The sequence below is a fragment of the Temnothorax nylanderi genome, unplaced genomic scaffold (assembly GCF_030848795.1).
Source record: "Temnothorax nylanderi isolate EJ_2023f unplaced genomic scaffold, tnyl_v1.0 TNYL_tig0055_pilon, whole genome shotgun sequence".
In the NCBI taxonomy this organism is placed as follows: Eukaryota; Metazoa; Arthropoda; class Insecta; order Hymenoptera; family Formicidae; genus Temnothorax; species Temnothorax nylanderi.
This window is the reverse complement of record NW_027249117.1, coordinates 199,926-222,409: the sequence shown is the minus strand read 5'-3', so window position 1 is coordinate 222,409 and position 22,484 is coordinate 199,926. Positions and strand designations below refer to the sequence as shown.

General features: G+C 43.0%; 1 protein-coding gene across 9 annotated transcripts in view; it reads left to right on the top strand.

Annotated features, from left to right (window-relative positions):
- Positions 1 to 22,484, top strand: part of LOC139772932 (protein turtle) — a 270,010-nt gene that overhangs the window by 188,696 nt on the left and 58,830 nt on the right. For all 9 annotated transcript variants that reach the window (XM_071706991.1, XM_071706996.1, XM_071706989.1 and 6 more), the window contains 3 exons: positions 15,687 to 15,814; positions 16,473 to 16,646; positions 17,065 to 17,390. In XM_071706991.1, coding sequence (XP_071563092.1) covers positions 16,492 to 16,646; positions 17,065 to 17,390 — 481 coding nt within the window. In that variant the 5' untranslated portion in view covers positions 15,687 to 15,814; positions 16,473 to 16,491. The remainder of the gene's footprint in view (positions 1 to 15,686; positions 15,815 to 16,472; positions 16,647 to 17,064; positions 17,391 to 22,484) is intronic.

Genomic DNA, 22,484 nt, shown 5'->3' with positions numbered 1-22,484 from the left:
AGTTGGCTCGTCTTTCGTTTCGAGCACGGTATCAATCTCGCATTTCCCCGCCTACGCGCGAATGCCCGGTTCCTGGAGTGCACTCCGGACGAACTCGACTAGTCTCGACGTGGGCGGAGGGCCGCGCGTTTGTCGCCGGGTCCCGAATATAATATTTCAGAGCGCGCCCACTCGGCGCATCGGAATCTAAAAGTGCCTCGAGCCCGCATTCTTCCCTACGCCACGGGGGAGACGAGAGAGAAATTCTCCCTCGACGGCATCCTATTATTCGAAAGTTACGGCGAGGTGGCCCGTACACTTCGCCGTCGCCCGGATCGCCCGGTGATCCCGGGACGGCACCGCTCTAATTCGGCCTTAATGACCCTTTAAGCGGAATTTAAACGCGCTCGCGTACCCGGCGTAATTCAGGCACACCCCCCGCCGTTCGACTGCCGCTTCCCATTGCCATGAAAACTGAAGCATCTCCGAGTACGTCCGAAATCGTTCCCTCCATGTATTTCCGAGCTAATACATAATCATAACGTTTAATTTCATCTTTGGCGACATTCGGAATAATATTTGACGACACGCGCATTTGACTTTGCATCGAGAAATATATGCGCGGCATAGCAAATTCTCTTGAAAAATATTAAATTTCCGTCCTCGCGTATGCATCCGCGTATGCATTCCAGCTGAATTGCTTGCGCGCGTCACCTGTATGATGTAGAAAAATGTAGGCACGAGACATTCTCATTAAAACGACGACGCTACACTAGGACCATCAGAGAACACTCCCCTGTTTGTTCCTCATTTCCCCGTCTTTTCCACTTTCCTCCATGCGCGGCTCCCGTGCGGCTCTCTCGCCGTCAGTCCTCGTTTCCGCTGCACTCACATTGGCCTACTTATTCTATCTCGCGCGGTATTATGCAAGCCAGGTCGTTCGAGACTTAGTGCACGGTTAAGTAAGTTTGCGTCACCTGCTTTAGGCAGGCTCGTAGACGCAGCACGGCTATCCACGTTTCATGGATTTCCATCGTTTGCAAACGCGAGCGTATATCGTTTTCTGTAAGTAGCGATAGCCCTCTCCCCCCGATTTGATACCCACTCGAAATTTAACCAACTCAAAGCAGAACTCACTCGTTTAACGCGTTCACATTGACGCCGCGCAATAATTAAAATCGGTGCAGCGTATAAGAACAATGTATGACTTTTGACAGGTGCATAGCAATTTTTTTTAACAATGGCGTTCGCAATGGCGCCTGGTATTCTCCCGGTGGATCGCAAGAATCGTTATAAATTATTCAGGGATACGTGGCGGGAAAAGTAATTCGCCGTATCAACTCGCGATTAATTAGCATCTTGATACTATTTAGCGTCGCCGTGGGGCGATGAATATTCATCGGGTAACCGGGGCAAAAACAGCGGCGCGTTTGACTATTCCCCGGAATCAACCTGGAGTATTTAAATCCCATTAAATCGTCGCGCGTCACTGCGCGTAACGCAAAGCAGTCAGGTAAGTTATTTACGAGGAAACTCGCCGCGCACAATCGCCCGCGATTTTAGTGCGCGCCGTTAACTCGCGTCCATAATATCGCGCGGTTAAAATTTCTCTGTAACGTGCACGAGGCAGGGATCACCTTTGCGAGACGGGCGTATATTCCATTTAAGGAAACGACAATCCTCCCTAACGATCTTACGCTGAAACCTAGTTAGCAAAATCCCGCGATTCCCGGCATCGCGTGTCCATTGACGGTAGTAGAGTTTCTCGTAGAACGCGCTCCAAAATTAATATTTTTATCTCTCTCCCGCCGAAAGTCTCTCTCGATACATATATCCCGTCAGAGCGGCACGATAATAATTCACAGCCAACGAAAACAGTGAATTCTTCCTTGCACGAGGCGTGTGCGTGTTTAACAGTCGCACTCGGCCGGAGCCGAGCCGAGCCGAGCGGACACTTTAACGATTTTCGCTCGGCACGCAACGAGTGTAATTCAACGTCCGAATCTAGCTAAACGTCGGCCTTTATTATGCAGATTGCAGCCAAATGAAATTACTAGTCGTGCGCCGCGCGGGGAAACGAGCGGTGTTTAAACGGCAGTGATCAATAGTGACGTTGCGAGTTACGTGAAAAGGTACGCTTTTGAAAAAAAAAAACCCAACCGTAAAACCAGTTAGAGAAATATTGATCGGAAGAGCTGAAATGCAAGGGCGAGTCGTGAATCGTAATAATGACGTGCGGAAGGAAAACGGCTTGAATCTTCCAAATTGTATTCAAAGGCATCAGCCACGGACCGCGACGTCTGAATGGCTCGGAACTTGATCTCGCTCATAGTCAGCGAACCGCGAGCTGATCCGCTGACCTACCCTATCCGACCGGGCGTCGGGTTATATTGGTTTTCACGGCGAGAAATGCGCGAAGAAAAGTAAATTCCCTCCCCTTCCTTCCTTCCTTCCTTCCGAAATCCCCTTTCCTCTCCCTGCGAAGCCCCGTGTAACCGGCCCTCCCAGCACCATCGCGGTTATTGCTCGTCATCCCTCCCGTAAAAATCCTGACCCGGCCCCGGCGTAGGCGGAAGCGAGACGAGACAAGCAAAACGGTTAAGTGCACTTCCCTCCGGCACGTTCGATTCAATTGCATCTGCGGGCTGCTGGCCGACTCAATAGAGAGGCTTCTATGTTCCCTTCCCACCGTTTCGCCCCGTCCGTCTCCCAAAGTCCATTCAGAATCCATCTTTCCCCCTCCTCTTGTTCACCTTTCCGCCACATTCTCTCTCTCTCTCTTTCTCTCCGGCCGCTTCGGGCCCCTTGTACCGAAAAGAAAAACGATCACCGCGGTGAGAATACGGGGTAACCGCCAGCTCTGACTTGCCGGGCTTTCCCAACTTTTCGCCCGTTCGCGTAAATCGCGGTTTTAACGTGCCCGTGGCGCCGTTACTTTTCGAGTGTCTCGTCTCTTCGCGAGCCAAGTTGCGGAGATGCAGTCTGAAATACGGTTCTTTACTTGACATGCATTGCAAAGTTCTAATCGCTTTGCATTTATACTGAGAATAATATATGTGGAAAGTCTGACTTGGAGATCATTTTATCCTGCGCTTGTGACGTACGTTACGAAATGTTACAAAAAACGACACTCGAAGGTGTTTAAATTGCCACGGGAACTTGGTCTCGGCTCTCCTCTCGTACTATCGTTTCCTAACAATTTCAATCAATCGGCCCGGCCCGGCCCGGCCTCTCGTGAGGGGGCATTTCCTTCGACGGCCTCCCGGATTTTCGAGCATCGCGCGTCAAAGGATCGCATCGCCGCGAGATCGCCCGATCACAGACAATGACGTTCGCCAACGCTCGCTTTATTGGGAATCTTCGGAATGCGGCGTCCCCGGGTGGGCTCTCTCGCAGGCTCCCGGAAAACCGCGGAAATTTCAATCGTTTCCGGATCCTTGCCTTCCTCTCGCTGTTGTTTGCCCACATAGTTGCGCGCGTTCCTTCGCCCCGTTCTATCGCGCAATGTATAAACCCCGGGGGCCGCGGGTTAAAGGGCGCGCAGCGGCGCGGGCGCGCGCGTGCAAGAGGGCGCGAATCGGTATGCCGCGCCGTTTCCATCTGCAGTTTTGCGGTCGGCGAGGTGGCGATGCAGTTGCAGCTGCGGCCGGTCGTGCGGCTCATCGGTCGGCGACGCGTTTTGCGGCAGGGCCGGTCGTTATGCCGTAATGCGAATCGTCGCCGAAACAACCCCCCCCACCGACAAATACCTCGGGGTTTATGATACCACCGCAAATATTGGCTCATCGCCTTTTCATAAATACATCACGATAACGACACGCGTTCGGAATATTATAGTTGACAGGATTCACACACATCGGATCTTCAAAACCGACAGATCGGCTAAAAACGAGAAAAATATCGTAAAATATTATGAAATTATACATAAGCGTATGAGTTATCGAAAATAGATTTCTCGTTTATCAAATCCAGAGTGAATTTGCATGCGGCTTCACATTGAAAAGTGTGAAACTAAAAAGAGAGTGTTAATATACCGCGATATAAGTTGCATGCGGTTGGCATAAAACTGCGTGCTGTAATACGTTTCTCCTTAAAATGTCGGTAATAAAAAAAATAGTTCTTTATTTGTTATGCGGTAGACAGAGTAGAGATGTATATAGCTGCAACTGAATTGGGAGAGGAGGGTAGTCCATGGGCTAACCACGCGTTTTGCGCCGGTTATACCACAGCGCAAATCGGCCTAGTAAGTGCTTTGAATTTACGGTGCAATACTATGAATGGATCAGTCTGACAACCGCGCTGAAAGCGAATAAAAATCCATCGCGGAAATAAAAGTTTATTGATATGCTGCTTCTATTCTGCATATGGGCTTCTATTCGTTTAGATTATCCTACCATCCGCATGTACAATATTATTATATTGCAATATGGATTAAAGTTTATCACGAAAGGTTAATCCTGGTTAGAGAATCTTAATATTAAGGCTTTAATTCTCAATAATTCGGATGAAAAACTATCCTTGATATCTTAGAAAATCTTAGATGACAATTTGTACTTATGGGATTCACATATCGGTCAAATTTCACTTTATTGAAAATTTTATAATTATATCATAGATAATTACCTGTTAAAGATTCTTTACCTTATTTTATAATAATAATTATTTATTTTGGATATAATCTATATGTTATATAGAACATATATATAAATTTTTTAATTATACTAGACGCTTATTATATGTCCAAAAGTATTTATTCCAAGATGCAATGCAAGAAAGCAGTGTTTAAAATAAATTCGTTGTATGTGGCCATGCATGTACAATATATTTGAGCGATTTTCTAATCTGTAGGCAACAAAATTGTAGAGCGGTGTGTTTAGCTGTTGGATGTAGGATCGATAATCGAGCAAAAAAGCATTTTGTTTGCATTGCTACGACCAGCAAGGCGACGCGGCGGAGTTTTGTGACCGCAGTAGTATAAACCGACGATTTGCTCCGACAAATACTTTGGTGTTTGCTGTCCCCGCAAATTGTATTCGCAACTATTCGCGAATGCATAATTATTGCTTGCATATATACGCAGAACTTTCCGCGACCGTTACGTGTGTTTTTTTTTTATTCTTTCTTCGCGAAACGCTTTGATGCATATGCACAAATTCGGAACCGTTGTATCTGCAAAAATTTGCAATTACAATACGAAATTCATCATATTCAGTCCATTAGAAAATCGGGAATTAGTTGAAATTATTATTTGAAAATAAATAATATACGATTTAATTTATGAGCTTACAAACAAGCTGTCAATGATTTTACGGATGCGTTTGATTGATTTAACAATTAAGGACTAAATGCACGATTGAACAGGTATTTAGTTAATAGGATTTTATTTATAGATTTTTCGTCAACGATATAAAGACGTAGTTACATGTGATTTATTATAAATAAATAAAATATTACTGTTAAATTATTACCATTTATACTTCCCTGATATAACGAAGGCGAACGAATTGAGAATTATCCTTTCAGAAATTTGGAAGATATCTATTGTGTTAGTATTAAATCCGCGATAATAAAATTGAATTAACAATCGCTTTCACCTAAAGCCTATCATGTATCGACAAGAAAATGCCAATCTCTCAGCGATGGGTAATAACGAAATGTACTTATCCGGATAAGTTAAAATATATTAGAGCTGAAATTCTCTACTTAAATGCTATACACTCCCCTTTCTTCTACAGGAAGATATTACAAAAATAGATCCGACCGCGTCGCATAGCGAATGGTTTAAGACCATTCCGCGCGATAATAAAGGCGAGCGCGCGCGTATTTCGCCGGAGTGATATGAAATTCCGCGTTGCGATGCCGCGCTCGGCGCATGCGAGACGCCCACATCACGCGACGGACGTACATATGTGTATATACACGTACGTGTGGAAACAGGGCGCACTTTTATTTCCTTGGTTTCCCCTGCCGCCCCTTCCCCCCGCCCTCCCCATGCACCGCCATCGCCCGCTTTACGCGAAAATCACACGAACTCGTCGAAAGCTCTCTCTTTTCTTCTCTCTCTTTCCATCTTCCTGCCGTTTCTCTCGTTCTCCGCAAGTAGAACTGGTGCACTGTCGTGCGGTTAAAGACTCGAGGACTCTTCTCGCGATACGTTGCGTTTCCGCGACCGAAAAACTGACGGTCGTCGCGTGTACCAAAGCGCTTTCATGCCACCGCCGCGCCGCGCCGCGCCGCGCCGCGCCACCGGGTTCCTCCGCCCGTAGCTATGTATGTAATCTTTTGAGATTCGCGAAACTTTCCTCGTCTCGACTTGAGCCCCGAGAAAATCGCTCTTTATCGCGGAGGAAGGGACGGGGGTGTTTCACGTGTCCCCCTCCTTCTCGCATGCACATCGGAAATATTCATCCCGCGAAACGCGATGGTGAAAGGTGATCTGAAATCACAAAACGATATTTGCTACAAATGTTGTGCCCATTGTGAAATTTTATTTATAAAGAGCGCTGTTGCAAGATTATTTATACATAAAAAAATATTTCGAATTCATTGTTATTTCAGATTGTTTTTTCGTACACGCAATTCAGTTGTTGCAAATTTCTATGTGTAATGTAATAGGATTGACGCATATTGGTCGGAAAACGGAAACGCTTCAAATTTTAGAGTGCAATAAAATACGATTGTGCACGTGAAATTGGAAAGCAAAAACACTTTAAAGCCCAATAAAATACGATCGCCTGTGTTTAATCAAACAGACACAAAGCATAATGTAACATCCCGAAGCACGCGATATAATAAATAAAAGTAAAAAAATGCTTTGAAACATCATCAAGTATTTCGTCAAATAAGTTTTTATCAAGATTTTGCACGAAATGTGATACGATATTCCCATACGATACTAGAGAATCTATACTCTGTACAGAGGCGTTTGTATCGTGTTGCTAAATTAAAACGAATTTCATGACACGACACACTCTGCGCGCGCGTGTGCATACACTAGATTCTTTTCCATATAGCTACGGAACTTTCTTGCATTTAAATATAAACTACCTCCGGTTTACGTTTCTCATTTCGTAGGCGCGCAACGAAATCGCGTAGTTTCCAACTATTGTGACGACGTCTGGATAAACTTGCTCGTTAACTACAATCGAGTTAAGCGCCTCGGCATAGTACTGAGGCACGTCGATTTGACTTGCCGAGAGTTATCGACGTCTTCCCTACGTCAATTCCAGCCAACGAGCCGGGATTTGCATAGAACATGTCGCACCTTGTTTGTACGTGGTCAACAACCTTGTATTATTCCTTGATCAACTTGTTATTTGCTTTTCTGGGAGAGGGGGACGCGCCTAGGTTTCAATTTATTTCATTACCTTTGTTACCGTTGCATCGTAAAAGAAGTTACGTTTGCATACATATATAAGTAAGAGTACATAAAAGTATTTTATGAAAACTGGTTGGTGCGTTCTAAACAATAACGTAAGCTGTCATATTTCACGTAATACGATTCCATAAAAAGTAATTTATATCGGACGATTTTCTTTTTTCCAATTTCGTAACGTAGCAGAAGTACTAGAAGTGTTAAAAAGAACGGCACGGCGCGTTTATCTTAAGTATTGTGTCTTTAGACGTCGCGACGAGGAAGATAGATATGAATGTAAAGAAAGAATCCCGCTGGTTTTTGGTAGAGGCGTTTAAAAGGGGATAAAAGACAGACGGCAGACGCGCGGACCGCAAAGTTATACCAGGGTCTTTCTGAGATGGCGCGGTCTTAATGCCGATACAGGAAGCTCCATTGAGGGTATTTTGGACGTTCATTTGCATAAAGCGGATTCCTCCTCCTCCACTTTTCTATTACGTCCCTCCCCACCATCTCCGACTCCATTCCCTCGCCTCCTTGCTCGCTACCTTGCCGACGTTTGCCTCCTTCTACATCCGCTATCTGAAAGCACTTCCACTTTCTGTTCTCTCCCCGCCCTTCTATCTCGGCTCAGCACGCGTAGGTACTCGTTGTTTCGCTTTTATACATCCTTCTGCCCCTCTTCATTGTACCTTTCAACCGTATCCCCTTGCCACCCCTGTTCCCCTTCGCCACATACTGCTTATCTCCCCTTTGTGTTTCTCCGGAGGAGGAACTCGAATGCCTCCTCTACGCTCGAATATCTCTTCTTAACTTAGTTCTTCAAGTTACTATTTTACTACTTTCCCCCGTTTTCTCCATGCTATTTTTCTTGTCGTTATTCAACACTTTTATTGTTTCTCGTTAACGCCTTTGTGTTCGTAACCGAGCGCACAGCGCACCTCCTGGCACTTCCCCTTTATTTTTCTGCATACGTTAGGCTTTCATGCCTCCCGTTTGCTTTTATTTTTCTCTTCCTTTTATCTTTTATCTCCTCTTTTATATATCCGCTTTCATATATCAGCAGCACCCTTTTTATTACCCGCTCATTCCTTCGCTTCTCCTCGCGCGTGCTATATATGACTTCTCTTTTATTTATCTCGCTCAGTTTATTGTCCTTTTGCTTTAAACATTGCGTATTCTCCTATCTCGTTCTCGATATTATCAGCAGCGAGTCCCTCGTTTTAGACCTATGTCACCTTCAATACTAACCCTTATTCCCTTTATGGCCCTTATATTCCCCCCCAATCCTTATATTTCGCATCCTCTACGCATCCCTAGCAGACCCTCGAAGTTTCGTGCTCGAGAATTTCAGCGATTCTTAACCGTGCAAATGGTACAGTCGATGATTCCCCCTAGGGTTCCCGCAGAAGGTGATACAAAAGTCCGGTCGAAAGCGTAGGATAACGGAAATAAGAGATATATTTCATTGCCGTTGAACGTGGGGGTCTGGTAAATTTTGCTGCTAGGTCGATAGATAGGAGGCGAGATGAAATAATGCTAGAATATCGAGGCACAAAAACGATGGTCACGTATGATCGGTTTATTTTGATAGCGGCATAAATCAGATCTCGCGAAACTCGACGAATATAAAAAAAAAGTGAATACGCGATACGCGCCGCATCCGCTAACTATCGCGTCATTCTATCAGCCATTATTTAACCTTGAACCACTTAGAGCCACGGACTCTTGTAACAGAATTCCCCGAAACCGTGCCATCGATTTCCGATTGAGGTGAACGATTTACGTACATTGTGCTCGGACAGCGCACTGCAAGCAAGGATTACAGTTCACAAGATTAAGCGCCTTTTCCTGGCGGAATTCTCGGGGATCGATTATTTTTTATTCGGGAACCCTTACGAGGTAGCCGGCTCAAGTGGGAGTGTAAAGGTGTCGGCTGTGGTTATTCGCAATGCTAGTTAACAATATCTACATTATGTCTGCAATGTTAAGTCAACATTAAATTGCATTGTATTTGTTGATTGTTCCTACTGATAAAACTTGACTGTCTCTAAAAATCACAATTTACGACATACTTGCAGACATAATTATGAATGCTGCAGAGAATATATTATTGTGGATTCTAAAATTTCTTCGTGACTGTCATTAAGGGGACTAGGCAATCAGATTTGTCGAAAATGCAGCTTTTTTTTTTTAGAATTTATTACGAAGAAATTAATTGAAACCGAGACTTGTCCTTTAACACAATGTTTATTAGTAAACTATAACAAGAAAATTTTTTTAGTTGAAAATATATATGCATTAAAAACTTTCGCTTTTTTCTACGTTTTTTATTTTCTTCTTGTCAGTGATAACTCAAGTACAGAGGCGCTCTTTTTGACGAAAAACGAAAAACGTGCTGTTTGATTTTTTTTCTCAAAGACTCGAGTTTGCACAGACTTTTTAGAGGTTCAGTCCAAAATTATACATATTGAACATGTTCAATTTTTTCACTGCCAAATGAAAAGAAAATAAAAAACTTAAAAAAACGCGAAAATTTTTTAGTTGACTCGGTTTCAATTCATTTCTTTGTAATAAATTCCCCAAAAAAGCTTCATTTTCGACCCGTTCAACGAATGTCGTCAAATCGATTTTCCCAAAACTGACCTTGTCGATCGATAAATTACGTCACTCAGTTATATAACAGTGTGCAGATGCTTTTTAATGCCACCGAGTGACCTCGGCTGTCCGCTTTCGTCCCGAAATTCTAGCGCCGACGAGGATCTTCTTGCTCGGGGCGAACCTTGACGGTAATAATTAACATCCTCATCATCGGTGTAGGAGGACGTTCAAATAGATTCCGCGACGGATAGACATACCGTGGTGTGATATAGCCGAACCTGCAGCCTCGAGGCCGTGCCAAATATACATACGCGTACACTAAGATCATTCCTAAATGCCTCGCAGCGGATATATTCTGAACTCAAGAGGATCCCGGAGAAGTTTGTGGAACGTACCGTTGCTGTGATTACTAGCGATATATAGATTTATCAAGCGTTTGCGAAATTATGTCAGAATGCGTATACCTCCGCCTCATTAAATACTCAATGCATTCGGTAATTCGTGCCTTCGTGCGGAACCAATCTGTCGTCGTCAATCATTATAGAACGTTAGAGAAAATAACGTCTCCGTGATTGCTGTTAAAGTTATCCAAGTTAATAAGACCGAAATAACAAAAAAAAAAAAGAAGAAGAAAATTTGCGATTTCGCAATGCAACGCGAGAGCCGATGGCGAGAAAGTCGCAAAAATGGCTAATGACAAAGTTGGCCCGAGCCAATTTAGAAAGTTACGTTTCCCGTCAAAAGACGACAATCCGCAGAAGTTGGACAACCGTGTAAAGGAACTTTTTAAAGAGCTCGGTCGTTTGTCACGGTATATGACAAACTCTCTTCGAAAGTTAACGCGGATGATAATCAATTTAATTGTTACACGCGGGTGTGGTCCGCGCGATATAAAGTCGGTCTGTTTTTATTTCACCTTAATTGACGCTTGTTCGATTTTAGGGAAATAAAAGCATTAGCATAGGAATTTCGTGATTGATCGGACCCGTTTGGACTGTCGTCCAAAATCGAATTGTTCAGTTCAGCGGCCTCACAATGAAATTGGCCGTGAACATTCGGCGTAACAATTTTCCAAATGCGATTCACACGGCTGAAATCATTTTTTATTTTAAATACACGACGAGAGAGAGAGAGAGAGAGAGAGAGAGAGAGAGAGAGAGAGAAATGTTTTATGCATTACCATTTTACCAATGAATACACGATATAATACGAAATCGGTTAATTTATTAAATTTCTTGCATATCGTTTATACGTTCCACGTGACATTTATAATCTCAAGAGAGCTGTGCGCTTTTACATTACGAATTACTCGCAATTTTGCATCGAATGAATTAAACGTAAGGCAGAGATCTACATATATCTATATATGTATTACAGACATCCGTAGTACACGCACCGTGACACGTACGTACGAAGCAAACAGCAAAGATCTACAGTCGAACTTCCGAGCGCGCGTGCATAGTTGTTCCGGCCGCGCAGACGGGAAGTTCGTGCGCGTCGTCAGTGAAATTGGCTGAAAACTTTCGGCAATTTGGCGTACGCGTACGAGTAATTCACTCGCGTGTCCGCCTCGCGCATTGACCTCGGAAAACGGGTGTGCAGTTTCGCGAAATGCAACAAAATGTCGACGTTGAAGCGCGGTTGTTCGACGGACAGCTATACAAAACGGGAACCGAAAAATCGACCGATGCACACATCGGTTGCGCGACGCGCACCAATACTTTCCTCGCTTCCCACTCAACCGAGACACCGATAATGAATGAAATCACATGGGACGTATAGTCCTGACGCGAGCCAATTAGCCGACTGTTTCGTTTTGTTTCGAAATGACAGCACGTCGGATGAAAGTAGGCGGTGCAACGAATTGCATTAATAGCACGAAAGCAGATCGCATTACGAGCAAGAAAGAACTCACTCTCGTTGAATCCTCTGTCGATCCTGTCGATATCGATCTTACGCGTACGCTGGGTATTATTCGCTATAGGCGACGTTAAAAAGTGACGAGGTATCTATAATTCGTAAATAAGAATAATGCCAATTTCGTGCCTCATGATTCATCAAAAATATAAATATTTGGACGAAAGTTTGATTTAATATCAATGAAAGGGATTTTTCGATCAAATTTCGCAATTCTTAGCTCGCTTAGCTCGCAAGATGAAATCATTTCGTAGTCGAAATCATTTCCAAGACCGGGAAGTATTCGGAGCGGCTCACAGGTGATGAGCGCGGTTATAAAAGTGTGAAAACTCGTGAAAATATTTTTCCGAAGCGGATGTAATGTCTCCGAATTGATTTCTTATGTTTACTTTTTTTTTACTTTGTTACTTATGCTGGAATTTAAATTGTCGACATGTCCGGTGTTGAATTTTTCATAGCCTGACCGAATATGATACGTGTTATGTAGGGGGTTTCGTGAACAGTAGAGAGAGAGAGAGAGAGAGAGAGAGAGAGAGAGAGAGAGAGAGAGAGAGAGAAATTGGTCAGTCCCACCGGCTCGGCCCTAATAATCCAGGAACACGAAGACAAGTTATGACAGCCGGTGTCGCAGCCCCTTTGGTGGGTTGCAACTGCGTGGGCGACATGTGCCATTGTTCAAACAGTGCAGCCCAACACCTTCTATCAGCGCTGACCGTACCATCCACTATCCACTCCGACATTCCTCTCTCTTCAAGGTGACGACCGCGCGAGGTATACACGCTCGTCATTTATACCCTGACCCGAATACTTCCCGGTCTTGGAAATAGTTCCGACTGCGAAATGACTTCATCTTGCAAGTCGGTAGAATCGCGGAATCTAATCGGAAGATCACTCCGCGCCATTAAATCGATCGCGCTTGTTCGGAGCTGCTTAAATTCATATTTATGACAACGACAATAAATATTTCCTCGCACTTGGCGTAGTCGTTCTATACTTATCGTTCGATCAATAAAATACGTAATTTGTCAATAGTCGCAGAGCTCCAACGCCCACAAAAACAATAAAAAATAAAAAAGAAGAATTAAGAATTAAAGATAAATCTGCAGAAAAGGCAATTTTTTCGCGATGGTATCCCTGATCAAGCTGCCGACGATTAAATCTGCAAACTGACTCGGAATCGCGGTCTTCATTGCTCCAATCTCGGTCATGAAATAGGAATCTCTAACCCCACCGCCATCCGAGTTAGGGTAGTTTGACGCGAGGTAGTAAAACGTGACTTTACTCTGGAAATAATATCGGCCATAAAGTCGGGGGATAGTAAGGTAACCAATGTCTGTTCGAAAAGTCAATTCTGACCGCGCTTTAATCTGACAGAAAATACTAGCGGCGTTTTGTGCCGATATCTTACGAATCGTTGTGCTGTTTTCGCAATATATAAATACAAACGCTCTGCGATACTTAAGGGGATCCTAAACTGACCCAAATTACCGACAATTGCAGGGAGGGCTCCAACTTTGAGTAGACTGCACAGAAGTTAAAAAAATTTATACGCAATTGAAATATGCACGAAAACACATCGCGCGAGTGTTGATTTCAAGACAAAAATCGAAAAAAATTAAAAAAATACATTTTTGAGCTGTCACCTACCGTAAACGTTTGCTTAATACAGAAGTTGTACAGTTTGTATGTACAAAATAAGATACACGCGCCATTCGTATAATGTGAACAAAGAATACCGTACATGAAAAACTAAAATTAATAACGTAACAAAAAAGTTTGAGCCTTCGCTACTATTTTGTGCAAAAGCACATGCAGGTTGATAGGATAAGCAGTATTGCGTGTAGCGAGAGATGGCGCAGCGATCGAACAAGGACATATTACTATAGTTAAACAAGGACAGATATAGAGAAAACAGGATTAGAAATGTTGACATTACCGACGTCGAGGAAGTTCGGCCTTCGCTTTAGGATCCCCTTAAACTGCAGGAAATTGCAGGAGATACAATTAACTGTTTACGAAGCCACATTAAAATTATATTGTCAGAAGATATCTTACAAGTTTTGCAATTGGCAATACACACATTATGCGTAAATTATAATGTGTAAGTAACAACGACGGTTAGGAGAACGTCGTTAATCGACAAATGACACTGTCGCATACTGGAATTTAACTTCCACTTGCTGTTCTATCCTTAAAGGAAGTGCAAGCGTCTAATCTTCCATCTGGCTCAGCACTGAATGAATAACAACACCTGATTGATGTTGCAGCATTAGTAGCCGACGGTGATCATAAATAAGAGCGCTGTAAGCTTACGGTGTAACTTTACCGCGGCATTCGCTCGCAGATTACTGTGCAACACTACTATATTACTTATCCATTTAATGCAAAAATTAATTTTACAGCTTTTTCCCCAACGGAGATTGCGTCACTTATTAAGGAAATAGATAAAATTAATGTTCTTCTGTCTGTTATCTAATTAATTTTTTTTATTAGAACAGTTTTATCATATACCTTAAAAATAAAAAATAATTCAGTCTCCGTAGTATTTTAAGTCCAATATTTTAAGACTTATTCTATTAATAACTTCGGACAAGAAGAAATTCGTTCCATTCATCGTTCGTTCAATACGGACTCGGCGGGATCATCGAATGGGAGTGTCTAATACGCACCTGCTCTCTTTCTCTCTCTCTTTCTCTACATCAGTAGCACGGCCGTTTTATTAGTAGAATGGTCCGTAATTCCAATCGGAGTTAGTATTACACGAACGTGCTCCGAATGAAGTAAAATCTTCGCGTATTGACGCACGATAAATAATCTGCGGAATCGGCGCGCGCGCGCCATTATTCCGTGACCGTAATACATCGCGCGCACATATCGTAGTATAATTTGCATTAAATCGCGACTACTTTCCGCATTCAAGTTAAGCACTGCAGCATCAAATGCAATCGCTGTTAATTTACAATTCCATTGCATGTACCCTCATAATCAGCGTTGTTCGCTCATGTGGTTACAATCGAATTATTATAATATTTTTTTCCGTTGTCGAAACAGCATTGAAATTTCGACGTTACCGGCAATCGCGCCAATCGCACAGCTCGATTTTATTAGATATACAAAATCTCGAGTCCGGTTCGAATGAAGATTTTATATCGCGTAAAAAATACATGACGCGCTCTCGGATAGAAACGGCGCGTCCGTTTGCGATCATCCGTGACGGTGCTGAAACATTAAAGACCCTAAATTGGAGCCGGTTGATTAAGTTATGGAACTCACGTCACACGCTTCAAGGGTTAGAAATATTTAATTTCTCTCGTGCCGTATCATTTAATGCCGGCTCTATCCTCGCCTCCGCCAGGTCACGTGGCAGCCTCAGAAACGTGATATAATTACCAGTCCATCTTCGGAGCGTCTACCTCTGTCTGAGCATTGCTAGAGGCCGAAACCCAAATTGAATCAATCAAGCTTGTATCTGAGCACGTATGTTGCTAATCGAATCGATTCATGTTTCGCCTATACGGAATTTCAACCATCTACCAAAGGATTCATTCGTCTGTACGTACACACGTACGGATGCGCAGGCGCACGTGTGCTAATGGTTATTGTCCAAAGATATAGCTGTAACCGCAGAATAATAATCGACCGCGCAAGTGTGCGGAATAATGATTCATCCGTATGCAACAATCAATAGCACGCAATATCAATTATCATTAATAATTAAATGTGTATTGAGATAACATTTACTAATAATATTTAATATTTTACTAACGGAAATGAGTAAAAGTCATTTTCCAATTAACGCGTTACTGACCAATGAACGTATTTCCTTATGTTGCAGGTGATGACAGCGACACATTGCGGGGGTTAAAGTGCCTGTCGAGAACGGCGAGGAAGTGGCGAGGTTCGTAAAAATCGGTATCGGGGGCGTACGATCCGGGCAGCGGTAGTGGTAGCGGAGCGGCAGGGGTGAGCAAATTTCATTTACACTTTGCACTAGTGAGAAAACAAAGTATAGAATAAATCGAATAAAGTCAGATTTTGTCTAAAGCTCGCCAAGCCTCGACTACCCAGGCTGTCAAATCCATTTTCGTAAAGAGATGGATATGCGGATAATCCATCTGTCTTAGCTTCTCAATTTTACATACAACTTATCCCTATTAACTCAAACGTAACGTATCCCTATTAACTTATACGCTTAACGTTTTTGATGCAATCGACAACCATTTAATTATTACGTCGCGTCGTACCAATTGAAGTCGAAATTGATATTAAAATTATCCTCGATTTTTACATATAAAAAGACCAGCCCACAAATTTTTGTGAGATGAAACTTTTTTCATCAGCCATGACGATTAACGCGATATCCGATACGTCGATATCTCCGATAAATTCGCAATTGTTATTTACCGTCACTTCGTGACATATCCGCTACTTTCTGCAATGCGCGCACTATATAGTTTACGGCTCCTTATTTACCGCGGATACTCGTGGCTTGCGCGACATATTGAGCGACATGTTATTTACCGGCCATAGCTCACCTTCCACGAGGAGACCGGCCGATGATTGTTACCGCGCCGCGTGTGCTATAGCTATAACGCGGACGTCGACCGCTTATACCCCGCAGGTACTATGGGAGCGGGGGTATGGGGGGCGGAGGAGGGCTACAAGCCACGGACCTCCGGCGAAGGCTCGAGTTCCAGTGTACCGGAGGAACTTGTTCGCAGGGTCTGCGGTCCCTAAGGCACGACAGCTACCATGCTACCGAGGAGAACGCCGCTTGTGACGACTACGAGGACAGGTAACTGATCGCGGATGTCGCGGCGGAGGAAATGCGCTCCATTTGTCCAGCGGTCAAATCTGCTTTGCATGCAACGTGTGTAAAATTAAAAACAAAGAAAGTAAACTTATAATTTATTTTCTTATTAATAATATCGATATGATATTCTATGTATATACAGATGAGAAAAAATGATAGGAAAATATGACTTTTAAAACTAGAAGATATAAAAGACTCTAATTAACAGTCAATAAAGTAACATAAAATCTAATATGAGACATTCTATAATAGATGAGAAAAAATAATAGGAGAATAGCTTATAAAGCTCGTGCTAAAAGAATATTATACAAAAGACTCCAATTGGTGGTCAATAAAATAAACATATAAGTACTGAGAGAGGCAAAATCGCTTATATAATGAAATAATGACTTCCACTTAGGAGGACTGACCACGAAGCGATCCTCGCTTCCGGTCAGCCTACCTGCACAGGCTGCCGGCGATCGTATAGGCGCCAGGAGAGCGAAACGGTTGAGAAAAAGGAGACTCTGAAGCGACGCATGCCCGAATCGGATGAGATCGGTGCGGTGTACCGGAAGCTGCGGCTTTGCCTGGGCCTTTTCGAGCACGCGAGTAAAAACGATGAAGCGGAAGAGGACGATGAGGAGAAGAGGCATCGGTTACGGTGGTGTCGCAGGGGCTTCCGACGAGTCGTGGAAGTGGCGACAAGAGCTCTGCTCCTTGGCATCGCGCTTCTCGTCACGCCAGGCAAGTATTCTGTCTCCATAGCGCTTCTATCTCATAGCCGCGAGTTGATACCGGCATTAAAAGGCATTCGAAAATACAGGATTTATTTCTTTTGTCGCGCAAAGAGAGCTCGTTTCAGAAATTTCTACGTGTATATGTGTTCAAGTATCTCGAAAACTACAATAAAAATCCAAAACCTTGTTTTCTCTTGACAACTCAGTTGCTAATACCGCGAGTTGTTACTATTATTGGGTTACAACTTCGGAACTATGATAACGCGAGGCTCTGTCGTATCCGGGAATCTCTTCATTTGTCCGCCGGTGCAATCACCGCCGGTCTCGCGTTCGTTCCTCAATTAGCGGGGACCGCAAATTAGAGTTCACTAGTTGGCGGGACGTCCGAATGGTCGCTAATGCCGTGGCACCGTATCTCACGAAACGGGTCGTTGGTTCTCAAATCCGGCGGACCATAGGCGGGGCACCAGCCGCACCAGAGATGGAGAGCTTGCGGCTCGTAATGGGACGTCGACGGAGATCGACAAATGAAGCGAAATAAGCCGGCCGCGCGATCAGATAATGGCCATCGGACGAGAATACCAAGTGCTCGATCTCCTTAAGTCGGGCGAGATAACACGAATGGCGCGCGAGATAAGCTCAATTTTCGCGTATGTCTGAACCTGCGAAGATAACTTTACGCTCTGAAAGATCGCTTTGCGAAGAGAACATAACTAAATATATCGTCGCGGTAAAGTTAAGGGATCGAGTTACAAAAAAAAGCTTGTATAATCACAACTGCGTTTCCATTAGAAGGGTTAGTATCCTTTTGGTTGTACAAACATTCATTCCCAAACCGTTCGTTTGTTTATAATACAAAGACGATATGCGGTATTATCGATGACTAATAAATCATTCTTTTTATCACAACTTATGTTGACAACATAATTACGGAGGTCAAATTCGTCGCACAATTTTCGACCGACGACGCATCTGGCTAGATCGCGAACCTCATTCAAACTTGCAATCACAAATATTCTCTTTTCACGCGCACGATTCACGCGTTTCAATCTGAATGAAATTCCCCGTTTTGCAGGCCGAAACGGCATGAATGCATCGTAAAAAAGAGACTGCGCCTTTTATCAGTGCTTTGAGTGCGTTTTGACACGTGGCAGCTTGACTGTCCGACGGAAAATAATTCTCGCAATCAGTCAAAGAGACATAATTTCGGCTGGGACACGCGAGAGGCGTATAGACACAATATCAGTTTTGATAATATACAATGATGATATTTATACACTTTTGTAAACTCCTATATCCCATTAGGGTTTCGAAATACGCGATGCTTGCAAATCGTTAATTAGACTGTGATTCAGACTGTGTGGGAAATTGGAGCATTGTACGTTGCATCGCGAAATGGTCACGAAAATTATAATTAAAATAAAATAAATACAGTTTTGGAGGGCGAAACCACAAAGGAAGAGTGCTTTTACACGCGGATATCGCGTTCTGTTTTCACAATTATTCCGGCTGAAGTAACATTTTAAATCACGAGGACCTTAATCACGCCGTCGAGATTACTGAAGAGTAAAAAATAAAAACGCGCGCGACATGTCCGCGTTTCAGATTCTTTTTTTTTTTTAAGCGTACGCACATTACATGAGAACCCTTATGACGCTCGTTACTCTCATCAGTACGAACAATTTCATTAAAACTCTGCCTCTCTCACAAAATCTCATTCAAAATGTATGCTTGACTGCATTAACGGCACGTATGCGACGGTAATATAAAAACGTGTATTATTCTGCAATTTAAATACACATAATTTCGCTACTCCAAATATATATTTATATATATTAGATATATATAAGTATATATAATTGAATATACATATTAATTACTATTAATTGTTGTAATTAATTATACATATATATTGTGTGTGTAATTAATTACAACAATTGCAATAATTATTATTCGAAGAACATGATTTCTTTTTTATTTTTGCAATTCGGAATACTTGCTGGTAAATATTTATCCTTACGAACCCATTCTCAATGACCTCTTCTCCTTCACATAGATTATAAAGGTCCTCCTCCTGAGTAACCTTCAGAAGGTTTTAGCCGTCGCTAGTGGTTTATTTAAAAAAAGTTATGAACAAAAAAAATTTGAAAAATCTGATTTAAAATTTAATTTATTATTCTGTATAAGGAACCTATTATAAATTGATAAACTTTATACAAAAATTTAGTCGAGGCTTATATTTATCTTTCTTAACTTTCTCTGTACCCATATCTCAGAAATGCGTATTTTCTTTTTAGCATACATATCATTAACATAAAATTGTTGCACTATTGTATGATTGAGATATGGGTGCAAAGACAGTCAGGAAAGAAAAATATAAACTTCTAATAAATTTTTTATAAAGTTTATCAATTTGTAATAGGTACTAGAGCAATTTGTTATTAACAGCAAATTGCTCTAGTACCCTCTGTTGTACCTTTTCTTGTACATGATGTATAAATACAAACATTTTGTATAATAAAGTTATTCCAGTTAAATCAAGATATGATTTTCACAGCCAATCATATTTTGAGGAATCATGTAACGACATGAATGCAGCTGTTTAGCTGTCAGTTTAGCTGCAATTTTATTTTGTAGACTGGATTACTTAAAGGTCTTAAAAACTTCTATGATATATGTGAAGGAGAAGGTTACTGAGAGTGGGTTCATAAGGGTCAATATTTATCGGTGTTACTTATGAAGTGTACTTGTATCGTTTTTAATCAAAATCAAACGCTCTAATTAATAATGCTGCGGTTTTTCCACGGTGGGCTTCATTAATTTTCGTGCCTATGGTATGTACATTTTATGCGCATATCCAGGCGAAATAAAATTCGCGACGTGCATACAATATCGGAGTAAATCATTTAAAATATTTGAAATAAAATAGTTGAAACAGAACGCGCATTTTTGTACGGATTCCTTTAATGAAATTTTACTCCACTTTCGCGCCTATATACATTATCACGTTAACACTTCTGTGTTTAATTGAGCTGAACGTGTCCCGGCGCTATATCTAAGACTAACGTGTCGCGATATGCGATCGTAATATCGAAACGGGAAACGCAAGTTTGGGACAAACTGCTTCCCCTTTTAAGGGCTTCGTGATCGCAATAAATTTCCCTTTAGCGTACAATAGCGTGTCTCGAGCAGGACGCATAACTCTATAAACTCCACATAGTTTGTATCTCTATTTGTGCACGCGTTGCGGGGACGGGCGATTACGATTTCTTCCTCATAGCGATCAAAGTGTCGCGAATGGCGGGCCATTAAACTCGTTACTAGTGACGCGGGTGCCGACCTGGAAGGTATGTTGCCCTTGGTGGAGCCCGTTGCGCACGGGAAACCCGCGACGCGATCGATCGGCAGGCCTCGAGATAACACTCGACGACAGTATGACCGGCCATGATCGACATTTCGCGACGTTGTCGTCAACTGACAATGTGGAGCATCGAGATTCTGAGCCGATGCCCATGTTTTTACGCGAATGACGCACGTGTCGTTGCACGAAGGCTGCATCATCGTCAGTGCAATGGTTGCATCTTCCCCTCGCGATTAAGCTTTCAACGCGCGTTATTTTCGCGCGCAATACCCTTAAATCGGCAAATTTACGGCACAATCGTTAACGGCGAACGGTTAAACGTGATTTCCCCTCACCGCGTTTCATTTGTTACCGACAAGCGGGATTCTTGCGCGTATGAAAATCATAATAGCGCGCGTAAAGTCGATACTTAGTGGAGAGCCCAGTGAAGTCTCTCGGGCTCTCAGAGCGATAGTTTGCTCGCACGAGAGAGGATTTTCGCGTTTTACCGTCCCGAGCCCGAGCTACATTTACCCGTTTTATTTATACGAAATAATTAAAACCTATCTTCGAATCCTGAGCTCATTAAGGTAATAGTATACTCGTTAGCCCTGCTTAATTGTTCTACCTTCCGCCTCATCCAATTGGATATCTCGTGCGCAGGGGGCCGCCTCAACACACACACCTGGCTAGGTTTAGCTTACACGAGGTACGAGCTGATGGAACGGCTCGCTAATTTCACGCTTCGCCGCTGTTTGAAAATTCGTTGGCGAAGATGAGGAGCTGCTTCGTGGGCTTGTTTTAACATTCTCGTGCTTTCGAGGTGAACGCGTACCTGCGGCAAAAAAACCTACCAAAAAAATATATTATATTCTTTATATTTTTCAACTAAAAATTATGATTTTAAATAACTTACATATAACATTAAATTGACGTATTTATATGTGTGGTTTATTTGAGAAGTTACTTAAAATTATGTAATATTAAAAATTCTTTACATAGAATTTATTAATATCTCCATTGAGAAAGAAAGAGAGAATCTGAAAAGCGCGGGTTTGAATGCAATATCTGTTTCAGTTTGCTAAAACGTAAGAGCGAGATATTTTATTTCGAAAGAAAATATTTCGTTTTCGCGTCGTGCAGTTGAGATAAACGAAATTTCTCGCGTTTCGCGTCCCCGTGCGAGAAGCAGCTGCATATATTCCCCCGCAGAACATTCAAATGAATTGCTCAATCTGTTTATCTCGCCGGGAAAAACAACCGCGAAATAAAAGGCGGGTTGCCAAAACGACGTGGAAGTGATTCCCGTCTAAACCCACCTCACTCCCCCCGAGTTAACGGGCTGCGAAACGGAAAAGTCTTTTTCCGCGCGCATAAAGAGAGTTTCCGCGCCGATTGCTCGCTTTTCCCTTCGGATCTTCCGATGATCGGGTAATACGACTCGACCGAGTTTTTTCCCCTCGCCTCGTAGAGTCGAGAGGCAAATAATTCCTGGCGCGTTCGCGCCGTCGCGTGCGCGCAAAATATTAACGCGCGAGATTTATCGCGCGCGCCGGATCGGCTTGTACACAGACCGAGCGATTCCGCGCTGATACCGCCGCCGCGAGAAATATAGGAACGCGCGATTATCGCAATTAGACCGGTGCACGGTGCTCGGCAATTTTGCGTTATCGAGGGATATGTGTATCGTCTGGCCGACCTCGCGGCAACGTGTTGCATAAATCCTGGGGGGGGGGGGGGAGATCCGCCTCCACGCACTTT